Source organism: Bufo bufo, chromosome 5 (genome assembly GCF_905171765.1).
Source record: "Bufo bufo chromosome 5, aBufBuf1.1, whole genome shotgun sequence".
Classification (NCBI taxonomy): Eukaryota; Metazoa; Chordata; class Amphibia; order Anura; family Bufonidae; genus Bufo; species Bufo bufo.
This window is the reverse complement of record NC_053393.1, coordinates 503,890,699-503,903,316: the sequence shown is the minus strand read 5'-3', so window position 1 is coordinate 503,903,316 and position 12,618 is coordinate 503,890,699. Positions and strand designations below refer to the sequence as shown.

The following is a 12,618-nucleotide window of genomic DNA, read 5'->3' as shown; positions in this document are numbered from 1 at the left end:
TGGATGCAGAAGCGTTTTTGCTGAGCCCTGCTGCAAAACGGTCTATGGGCTGCAAAACGGATCCGCCCCGTTTCGGTTATGCAGGAGAGGACTCCCCTGCATAACGGAAACGGGACGGAGCCGTTATGCAGGCCATAGACTTCTATTATGACGGAATGAATAACGGAATGCCTCTAAAGGCATTCAGTCATAGAATTGCGTTATGGTCCGTGGTAACGGAATCCATAACGCAATTCACCTTTTACCACCAAAACGAAGTGTGAACGAATTTCATAAGCGGAAAGCGTTTTTGCTGATCCCTGCCGAATCAGGCAAAAACGCGAGTGTGAAAGTAGCCTAAAAAGTATATCATATAGCTCAATGCAAAATGAAAGAGGAACAAACAATCATTATTATGCTCATTCATCCCCCACCGATGTATATTATTGGGAGCACATGACCTGCTGCCATAGGCTGATGTGCTGCCGACAAATCGATTTGCGGTGCTGCATGAAGGATGTGATCACCCCTCAAACCAGCGATTTGCTCATTTTTCCGTGGCCCCTTTACAGGGGCCAAGCTATTGGATACGAGCATTCATCTGTAACATTTTAAAAGGGGAGAGAGAAAAAAAGGGCATGAAAACTAAACGCCATGACTGTTGGTTCTGCCACAACGCAGTGTCTCATGTCAGCTTTGGGCGATCCTTTTTACTCTTAAGTAACAAGGGACCCGGGTTCTCAGATGTAATCTATTAGAGAACAAGGCAGCAAGTATTCTACTTCTCCACAGCGCCCCAGCAGGTAAATTGAAGCATTACATAATTCACACTGCTAGAGATTGGTGGACTGCAGCCTCAGCCCATAAAACCATAGAGTGACTTCTGAAATCCTTTTAAATGTAAAGGTTCTCCTCTAGATTCCTGGCATGGTTTACAAACCGCATGTTACTGTAACCTCCTTAATACCTGCGAAGGCTATAGATAAAATAATTCATCCTTGCATGTTGTTAACATAATGTCCTGGCAAAGCACACTAAGCACATTCATCCACTCAGACATCATTTGTTATAATGAAGAAAGCTGTCCACCTTCTCGGAGACAGATAGATGATTATTGGGAAGCGGCTGCTCTCTTTCCACACTGGTGCGGCAACGTGACCCATAATAAACAATAAAGGGGCAATATCAGGTTGCCGTGTGTTATTTTTAAGGTACAAGGAACCACATTTTGCATTTAGTTCTGCTTCAAAGCAATAGTATTTGTGAAGCGTCTAATCCCAAACCCTTCTCAACTTCTAGAGCTAGCGGGGCCTTAGCCCTACTACTCATAACCCATATTCCCTGTCCATAGGCTCTAGTAAGTCATATGGACGTCATGGAGGAGCATCCCACTCAGAATCCCCTTCTATGACCCAGAATAGAGAGGTGCTTTGTACAGGGTGTTACCCCTCTGGTGGACTCAAGCCGTCAAAGGCCATCATGTAAAACCACACAAGGCACAACTATTTGTCCCAAATTAATTGACTACTCCAGTTTTATGTTTCTTAAAGGGGACTTCTGTCCAGGAAAAAAGTGGAAGAAAGGAGTCCCTGACTGCTTCTTCTCAGTGGTCCCTCTTGACATGGAAATATGGTTGCTCTGCCAAACTCTGGTTGAGGGATCACAGCTTCGGCAAGTGATTGGGTAACCCATCACTGGCGGACACGGGGGGGGGGCAATTGCGGCAGGGCATAGGGAGATGAGCCATTCCATTGTGGAAGCGCTCATCTCCATAGTCATCTATATCGCTGTCCTCAGGATGCTGCCGGCACCCTATAAGAGACCAATGCAGGCGGCGCGATGACGTCATCGCGCCGCCTGAGCCGTACAGCGCAGGACACAGGCTGGAAGAGGCCTGCTTCGCATCGTTGACATGGAGGTAAGTATAAGTGTTTTTTGTTTTTTTTATATGTACAATTACAATACTTTTACTGGCACATGATGGGGGGGGCTCTTGTTACTGGCACATGATGGGGGGGGGCCTCTTGTTACTGGCACATGATGGGGGGGCCTCTTGTTACTGGCACATGATGGGGGGGCCTCTTGTTACTGGCACATGATGGGGGGGCCTCTTGTTACTGGCACATGATGGGGGGGCCTCTTGTTACTGGCACATGATGGGGGGGCCTCTTGTTACTGGCACATGATGGGGGCCTCTTGTTACTGGCACATGATGGGGGGGCTCTTGTTATTGGCACATGATGGGGGGGCTCTTGTTACTGGCACATGATGGGGGCCTCTTGTTACTGGCACATGATGGGGGGGCTCTTGTTATTGGCACATGATTGGGCGGGGCTGATTGGGGGGGCTGTTGTTACTGGCACATGATTGGGGGGCATCTATGGGGGCACATTTTACTGCCACATTATTGGGGGCACTTTTTACTGGCACATTATTGGTGGGCACTATAGGGGCATCTACTGAGGCCACAAAGAAAGGGGTCTTTTATATGGGGGGCTCTGTACAGTAGCATTTTATACTGGGACACATTATGGTGGAGAGGAGTACTATGGGGTCATTTACGGGGGGCACTAAGAAGGGGTATTTTATACTTGCAAATTATGGGGGACACTGAGGGCATTATATATGGGGCATTTTATACTGGTACATCATGGGGGGCACTAGGAGTAAGGGGGGAGAGGAGCACTATGGGGGCATTTTATACTGGCACATTATGGGGGCACTATGGGGACATTAGCTCAACTGGGGGCATTACAAGGGGGTATTTTTTGCACTGTCACATTATAAGGAGACTTTATCATTATGGTGGGCTTTATTACTCCCCCATGGTATGACCCCCTAGTAGCAGCACCAGCCTCTCCCTGCTCTGCTATTCCTCTGCCCTTTCTCCAAATCCTTATTATGAAATCTTTCTCATTAGGATAAAACACATCAGCTCCGCCGAGCCCCCGGCCAAAGTGTGGAAGTGGTGTCCGAGATCCCCAAGGGCCAAGCCAAGTAACTGTAAGTTTTCATGTGAAATAGGTTTATTATACACATATAGCCTACACTGTGCCCCACAATATACAGTTTACCGCTACACTGTGTAGTCTGTTCTATAAGCACTATTATTTTGTGGCGGCGGACAGAAAATAATCTGGAAGAGCCCCTCTCGAAACCAGGCTCTGGATCCGCCACTGCCATCACATTTCATGTATAAAGTGGGACATCAAGTAGAGAGTGACCGGGGATCCAGGAAGTGTCACAACGGGAGTGTGGGGGCATTAAGACATGTATGAATTTCTTTAAGCCAGGCCGGACAACCCCTTTAAGAAATAACGACACTTACCAATGTCATTGACTGGTTTAGTGAGGTTATGCACTTTGTACAATTCTTTTTGGTTAGACGTTCCCCTGATAATGAGATGATTACAGAGTGTCTCACTGTTGGGGCTGAGCAGCAATAGTCCATGGACAGATGGGGCTCTATGACTGTAAATGAAAACAGACCCCTTTTACTAGTCCTAGACAGTGTCATGCACATCACTCATACCCTATTTTTCACTTCCTTTCTATGGTTACAACTAGTGTTGAGCGAATCAAATTTAAATGAATTGACTTCAATCCGAATTTCAGGAAAAAGCTATTTGTTGCGAAGCCAAATTTCCTTGCAATGAATCAATTTTCTATGCAATCGCGGTAAAAACAAAAAAATAAAAACATACTCACAGCATCCATTTGAGCGTGAAGAGGGTAAAATCCTGCACGCGGTGACATATGACATCACCATGCCGACAAGCATGATGATGTCATTACGTCACCGGGTGGTCTTCAATCAAGATGGCTGCGCCGGCCTCTATGTGATCAAATGGATAAGGTGAGTTTTTTTTTTTTTATACCCTGATTAACCCCTGAAAGGCCTAAATGGTAGCCTCAGATGGCGCTGTATCTGAGGGTTTAGCTAAATACAAAGAAATGCATACAAGAAATTTCTTTGCGAAATTCGGCGGAGCAGCTAAATCAAATTTTCCATAACTTTGCTCAACTTTAGTTACAACCACCACTGCAGCGCATATACAAGGTCACTGAGACAGGAACTGCTGCGCGCTCCCACGGTGCTTTTTCCTGTAGTGTGCAAGCACGACCACTGTTGCTGGATTGCAGTGTAGTCGTACCAATGGAAACAAGCACTGTATAATATAATAGAAAAATGAATCAAGCCAGCAAAGGAGGCCAATATGGACAATCACAATACATTAGTAAGTGCCTTGTATTAAGGCCTCTTTCACACGAGCGTGTCCGGATAAGGTCCGGATGCGTTGCAGCAAACCCGCGCGAGTAGGTACGCAATTTCAGACAGTTTTGACTGCGATTGCGTTCCGTTGTTCAGTTTTTATCGCGCGGGTGCAATGCGTTTTGCACGCGCGTGATAAAAAACTGAATGTGGTACCCAGACCCGAACTTCTTCACAGAAGTTCAGGTTTGGGTTCAAGGTTGTGTAGATTGTATAATAGGGCTGGAGGGGTTAAAAAAATAATAATAATAATTTAACTCACCTTAATCCACTTGTTCGCGCAGCCGGCATCTCTTCTGTCTTCATCTGTGAGGAAAAGGACCTTTGATGACGTCACTGCGCTTATCACATGGTCCATCACATGATCTTTTACCATGATGATGGATCATGTGATGAACGCAGTGACGTCATCAAAGGTCCTTTTCCTCACAGACGAAGACAGAAGAGATGCCGGCTGCGCGAACAAGTGGATTAAGGTGAGTTAAATTATTATTATTTTTTTAACCCCTCCAGCCCTATTTTACTTAGCATTCTGTATTCAGAATGCTATTATTTTCCCTTATAACCATGTTATAAGGGAAAATAATAATGATCGGGTCCCCATCCGGATCGTCTCCTAGCAACCGTGCGTGAAAATCGCACCGCATCCGCACTTGCTTGGGGGCCTGCGTTGCGTGAAAAACGCACAAAATAGAGCTTGCTGCGATTTTCACGCAATGCACAAGTGATGCGTGAAAATCACCACTCATGTGCACAGCCCCATAGAAATGAATGGGTCCCGATTCAGTGCGGGTGCAATGCCTTCAACTCACGCATTGCACCCGCGCGGAAAACTCACCCGCGTGAAAGGGGCCTAACTCTCTCTACATGATAAATGCCATTTGCTGAAGTGACGCAACCCCTTTAAATATTACCATATAGTATGTGAATCTCAACAAGGCAAATGCGGCTCAGGGGCTAAAAATACAAGCTGTGATACATGAATTGGACATTATCTCCATTAGGATCCCACACGTATCTTAACTAGTTTTTCTATAGTTTACAATCTGCACAGTAAAAACCTCACACTAGAAAAACATTATAAGGGTCGAGACTAAACCACAATCGGGACCGCAACTGGAACAGAACTTTAAATTTACTTGATTGTGGATTATTTGGGATTGTGGAAATCCGAAGGCTTGTATCTTAGCCTCCAGAATAGGAATGGAGTTACACGCCAGAAGAATTAGACTCCAAGTCCATATTTTCGGAATACACGACAAAACATCAACCCTTTGCCTGCCATGTATAAGCCCTTGGCCGCACCGGCGGGAGCTCACTTTGCCCATTTGGTGCAAGGGGGGTTAAGAGTACCCATAAAACAAAAATGTCAGTGGTTATGGTCTTACTATAGGAAGAGACCAGGAGCTCTGACCCAAGCCAATTTGTGCTCGGAATCCAACGTCTTCAGCACTTTTTAATGCTGGTTTTAAGAACATGTAACAGAAGATGTGCAAAGTCGTCATCTGGGAGCTGGGGTTTGCTTCTGCAATGTTTTATGCTCACTAATGTACATAATGTTTTGTTTCGTAATCCAATGCCACTTTGCTCAAATGGGGCCAAATCCCTGCCAAGAAGTGGAAATCGAGATTGTAAATGGATTCCAAAATACTCAGCGCTGCAAAACAGTTATCCATTCTCGAGACACCTAAGTGTTCTTAAGAGGTTCGGATGTTTGGTGGATTAGATAAGACTGAGAGCCAAGGAGATGCCCTACGCACTTCACGGGTGGGTAAAGTCTCAAATTGAAATGACTACATACCAAAGGCAGAGTCGTATGGTGCCATATTATCATTAAAGGGGTTTTTCCATATTTAGGAGCCTTTTGGGCAGACCCCTCAAAACAAGTGGCCTGACGTGTGGAGGTAAGCATACTTACCTGCTTGCTGCCGGTTTCCAGCTCCTTCGCTACCCACGTGTCAACAGCTGGTTTAACAGCCGCTACAGAGATGCGTCCATCTTGAAGAGAGGCAAAAGGTGGACACATCACCGCTCTGGCCACTGATGGATGTTGATACGCAGAGACCCAAGGGCAGTAGCGTGGGAGCAAAGGAACTGGAACCATGCGGTGGGGAGCAGGTAAGTATGCTTCCTTCCACAGGTCAGGCCATGTGGAGGGTCTATCCAAAAGGCCCTCGAAGATGGCAAAGCCCTTTAAATATGCAAATAAAATGAGAATGGATTACAACACAAACTTTAAAGCATCATCAGTATTTGTCCGGCAGCTCCGCCCTGAGGACAGAAGTCAAAGGACGAGGAAAAGTATTCATTTTTTAAAAAATTTGCGATATCTTTTTTTTAAATTTTATTTCATTTCAATATAACTTCCATACAAAAATTACTAATTTACACCAAACATGAGATCACAAAATCCACAATGATTATAAACTATCGATAAACAGGAAATACAGATCATTTAAAACTTCTCCATTATTCATTTTACATGCATCAAATGGCAATTTATTGGTGTTCTTTTCTAAAGGCATGGGATGTATACGTAATTTTTTCTCTTTTCTTGACCTATTGTGTCTATGCTAAAGGTCATTAGCAGTCGCTAGTGCGTTTCAGCAACCTCTGTTAATCTTTTCATTTGAAGGATTTATCTAACAAAAACCTACCGGTATTTTTGGTAAAAAGAAAAAAAAGGTGGCTGGTCAATGTTCAATGACTCAGGCCAAGGGCAGAGTAAAATGGTGGCAGATGAAACCAAGCCAGGTCCTACATAGAGGGTGAGAGATGCTTTTTGGAGCCAGATAAACATGCCCAAAGAGGGAATCTACGTATAAAAGCAAGACAATCCTTTAAACATCTCTGTATTGGCCACAAGTTCAATAATTCTGTCGCTGCCCAGTGAGGTCGAGGCCTACAATACCGATTATTCTAAAGGTTATCATTCATGAATATAATGGCAAAAAATACCAAAGAAAATAGAGTTGTAACAAAAAAACAAAACAAGATCATTAGTAGATGTCACCAGGGGTATAACGTTAGGTGGAGGGGATAGAGCAAAGATTGTAGGCACATATAGTCACCAAAGGCTTAAAAGAAGAGAAGACCACTACTAGAAACGAACTGTGATATTTGGACACCCCCAATAAAGATTCTGCATTGGTGTGCAGACGCTTCAAGTCTCGGTATGCCACATAACATAGTAACTAGTGATGAGAAAAGTTATGAAAAATTAGATTCGGCTGCCTCGCCAAATTTCACAAACAATTTTGATTTGTGACGCATGACTTCGTCACGAGGACGCATTCCTCTTTATGTAGCGGGCGCAATGACGGGGAATGGCAATCGTGCCGCACCCCATCATTGAACCCCTCAGATGCCGCGTTCATTGTTGATGAATCCGGTTAAAAAAAAATTATATATATATATATATATATATATATATATATATATATATATGTATATATACTCACCGTACCCATTTGCTCGTGGACAGGCTGTCACAGCCATCTTGAATATGTCATCATGCTGGCGGGGTGTGGTGACGTCACTGTACCTGTAGAGTGCGCTGTTGTGGTGACCTCACCCCACGCAAGATTTAGTGCAGTATTTTCAACCAAGATGGCTGCGACTGCCTCTCCGCAAGCAAATGGATGAGGGGAATATGTTGTTGTTGTTTTTTTTGCCACTACTTCCGGAAAAATATATTTGTTACGCAAGAAAATTCGACTTTGTGGCGAATCAAATTTTTCCTGAAATTCGGATCAAAGTCAATTGATGCACCCCATAATCTTATTGGCCTTGGCAGCTGCCATTTAGTATGTACGGGTGACTTGCATAATTCCTTCCCATGTGCATAGACTTACAGTGTTAAACCTCATCTGCCACTTCTCTGCCCAAGCCTCCAATCTATCCAGATCCCTCTGTATCAGTATACTGTCCTCTGTAGTATATATACAGTATTCAGCCCTCTGTAGTATATATACATAGTATACTGTTTTCTTCCATGTTAATTACTTTACACAGTTTAGTGTCATCTGCAAAAAATGATACTTTACTATGCAAGCCTTCTACAAGATAATTAATAAATATATTGAAGAGAATAGGGCCCAATACTGACCCCTGAGGTACTCCACTAGTGACAGTGACCCAATCTGAGTATGTACCGTTAATAACCACCCTCTGTTTTCTATCATTGAGCCAGTTACTTACCCACATACAGACGTTTTCTCCCAGTCCGAGCATTCTCATTTTATATACTAACCTTTTATGCGGCACAGTGTCACAGCCATGCTGATACTTTGTTATTCGCTTATTTTCACTGAGGTACTCCAAGATAGCATCTCTTAGAAAACCTTCAAACTGTTTACCCACAACAGATGTTAAACTTACCGGCCTAAGGGCTCTTTCACACCTGCGTTATTGTCTTCCGGCATAGAGTTCCGTCGTCGGGGCTCTATGCCGGAAGAATCCTGATCAGTTTTATCCTAATGCATTCTGAATGGAGAGTAATCCGTTCAGGATGCATCAGGATGTCTTCAGTTCCGGTACGGAACGTTTGTTGGCCGGAGAAAATACCGCAGCATGCTGCGCTTTTTGCTCCGGCCAAAAATCCGGAACACTTGCCGCAAGGCCGGATCCGGAATTAATGCCCATTGGAAGGCATTGATCCGGATCCGGCCTTAAGCTAAACGTCGTTTCGGCGCATTGCCGGAGCCGACATTTAGCTTTTTCAGAGTGGTTACCATGGCTGCCGGGACGCTAAAGTCCTGACAGCCATGGTAAGTGTAGCGGGGAGCGGGGGAGCAGTGTACTTACCGTCCGTGCGGCTCCCCGGGCGCTCCAGAGTGACGTCAGGGCGCCCCAAGCGCATGGATCACGTGATCGCATGGATCACGTCATCCATGCGCATGGGGCGCTCTGACGTCATTCTGGAGCGCCCCGGGAGCCGCACGGACTGTAAGTATACCGCTCCCCCGCTCCCCGCTCCTACTATGGCAACCAGGACTTTAATAGCGTCCTGGGTGCCATAGTAACACTGAAAGCATTTGGAAGACGGTTCCGTCTTCAAATGCTTTCAGTACACTTGCGTTTTTCCGGATCCGGAGTGTAATTCCGGCAAGTGGAGTACACGCCGGATCCGGACAACGCAAGTGTGAAAGAGGCCTAACCCTGCCACAATTACAGAGCTACCAAGCAGACGTTTTTATCCTGCAAGCTCCACATTTAAAGCAGAAGTACTCCTTCCTGCCAATGATTGCCAAAACCTGCTGGGACCAAGAGACCAGAGCTGTATACCGCTTGGATGAAAGTTATTTCAAGTAAAGAAACGTTTGAACTTCATCTAAAGGTCTGGACATAATTTCTTATGCAAAATTCCTCTATTACTCCTACTATCACTACACTCAAATTTATTGCAAGTGAGCCAGGAGTCCAGCGATCGTACCCTGCGCACGCTGCAATTGGCGTCACGACAAATACAGGATATATTATGATCCTGCCACTGCATCAAAGTGGGGTCAGCGAACCCGTTCCTGGTCACTGCACATTTATCAAAACTGTAAAGGAAAACTGGATTAGTTGTCCATAGCAACCAATCACATTCCACCTTTCATTTTTCAGAGCCCCTTTAGCCGTTTTTTTTTACACCAGTTTGATAAATCTACCCCATTGCGTTTAGCCCTGCTGGGCTTTGTCAATGGGTGCATGTTTAAATAAAATCACCTTAATGAGGCACATTAAGTCTAAAAAATTCATCTTAGGAGTCCATTTTACCTTACTGCCATTTGTTTCCATTGTTCACAGGACAAAATAGCAAGGAAGACTTTACCCTGCTGTCCAATAAAATAAGAAACTAATGGCAAACAAGTCAGAGTTCCTAGATGTATCCTATGGCATCTGTTAACCTATCTGGAGACATTCTACCTTACGTGATATGTTTCTGCCCCTGACAGAAAGCCCCGCAGAGGGGTAAACGCAGCGTAAGATACTTTTATTGCTTTTGCGCTTTTTTAGACATACAGAGGCTGCTATATTCTACATGGGAAGCAGGCCCTAAAAATAAACCCAGCGAGCCTTGATACCTGACATAACAAACCTAAAACAGCCACTTCTTCTAAGAAAAATGTTTTCCCATCACCTCAAGTCTTCTGCCCAATTTCCCTCACGTGCCTCCTGATAAATGTGCAGTTCCCAAAAAAAAGCAGGTGTATTTTTTTCCCCCTTTCTAATAGAATTATAGACAGGAAATTGGCTGCTCCGTCGGCTTGCTTGTTGAACAGTACTTTTTTGATTATGACAGTAATTTGGAAAGCTGGATAACATGAATCACGGCTCGTACGGTCTACGCTTGGCCCCGACAGCCCCCTCGCTGTATTTTAGATCGCTCATTTCTGCAGTATTAACTGTCATTTTTCTTCTCCTGTCAGCAGAACAGACGTCTCATTTGTCTATTATTGTAAGGCGCTCCTCTTGTCTGTGACTTTCGGCAAACATTGGCAGCGGGGCTCCTCTCAGACGCTCTCTGCGGGACTGCAACCTGTAATTTTAATAACGCAGCCACCGCGTCCAAGCATACCAAGGTGATGTGTTTTTATTGCGGACGCATGAACACAAATTACGGCGTTGTCAGCAGCCACCCCTGTGTTGACAGCAGACTGGGAAGCAATCTCCGCGGTGTAGGGTTTTTATCCTGGGAATGACTTGCACATGTTTGCATCGGGATGGTTTTCACATATAGAAATGCTTGGGCTGAAGGGCGGCACATACTTACATCATCTGCCAGGGCTGTAGCGCTGTGGATGATGGGCTGCGGGTTCTCTTTCTCGTAGTAGTGCAACTTCTCATGTATCTGGGGGTGAGAGAGGAAACAGAAGTTATTCCCAAAGGCAATTGGTTGATGTGATTTGGCATCGATCTGTATTCCTGAGCCACGTCACTAGCTGGTAAATGGATTTATTAGACAGAAATGATACTAGTGCTAAAAGCAGCAGATTTCTAGATCAACCAGGACAATAATATTCCCATATCTCACAGTTCTAACACTTCTACTGGTGTCAAACCTGATGTTGACATCGCCGCAGCCAATCACTGGTCGCGGCGATGACTGGATCGCCTTGCGTTAGATGACCATTTGTCATGATGTATGGGGAGCCAGACACCGCTGCGGCCAGTGATTGGCTGCGGTGATGTCAAACTGGATGTTGACATCGATGGAGCCCAGCGGAGCATCGCAGGCCGCGAGAAGAAGCAGCGGGGGGCTGGTTCATAGGCTGAGGAAGGTCTTTTTTAACCGATATATCAGCGGGATATCATTACTTTATCTACACTGGACCCCGATTTCTGCAATGCATAAAAAACTAATTCTTTAAATTGCATAATGTGAGTGCCGTGGATTTCACTTCTCTCTACGGGTGTCGGAGGATAACATTGAGACCAAAAATAGCGCTCACTCGCTAGTATATAACTCTTCCATAGGTCTGCCCCACATTTTGCAAACGACCATATAGATCCACATAGTACAGTATCTTGTTCAATCACAAATCTTAGGGATAGGACATAGGTCACTCACACAACAAAAGAATAAAAAAAAACTGTGCTGATATATATATATATATATATATATATATAATACAGCACAAATACAAATATAGACACATCAAAATAATAAAAAAAAATTGTGTAGACCATCTACAAAACGGCAGGTTTTATGAGGCGCTCCTAGTATGTAGTGGTACGGGGATGGACAACCAGTGAGCCGGCATTGGGGGGGAAGGGGGGACACTGATGCATGTGGGGAGTGAAGGCCAGCCTGTCTGGTCTGATGTCAAAGAATTACTGTTGTAGCACACATTGCTGAAAAAGTTACTGCAGGCCATGATAGGAAGGTCCGAGCACACAATACACCACACTTTGCTGTGTATGCGGGCTGCGGCTACGTAGACATAAAGCAGACAATATTAGGCAAGTGGCTTTAAATGGGGTTGTCTAACCTCACACATTGGTGACATTACGCTAGAATATTCAACCAATGCCAGATAGGTGCTGGTCCCGTGCCCATATGGTACACCACAAACGATGGGTCCCCAATATACAGGCACTATCCGTGTGCACTCCATGGTGCGGTTGTGGACCCACTGACTTGAATGGGTCCGTGATCTGCAAGATACGGCAAAAGATAGGACATATCTTATCTTTTGCAGAGCGGAGGCACAGATCGGAAGCCTACATAATCTCTTCCGTGGGCTTTCAGGTACGTGCCTCTGCACTGCAAAAGATAGGACATGTCCTGTCTTTTGCCGTATCTTACGGATCGCTGACCCATTCAAGTCAAGGGGTCCACACCGCAATACGGGATTCACACGGCCGATGCCAGAGCA

The 12,618-nt window shown here is 45.0% G+C and overlaps 1 protein-coding gene across 2 annotated transcripts in view; it reads right to left on the bottom strand.

The window, feature by feature from the left end:
* Nucleotides 1–12,618, bottom strand: part of MPP7 (membrane palmitoylated protein 7) — a 332,266-nt gene that overhangs the window by 143,066 nt on the left and 176,582 nt on the right. For both annotated transcript variants that reach the window (XM_040434340.1, XM_040434341.1), the window contains exon 5: nucleotides 11,013–11,090. In XM_040434340.1, coding sequence (XP_040290274.1) covers nucleotides 11,013–11,090 — 78 coding nt within the window. The remainder of the gene's footprint in view (nucleotides 1–11,012; nucleotides 11,091–12,618) is intronic.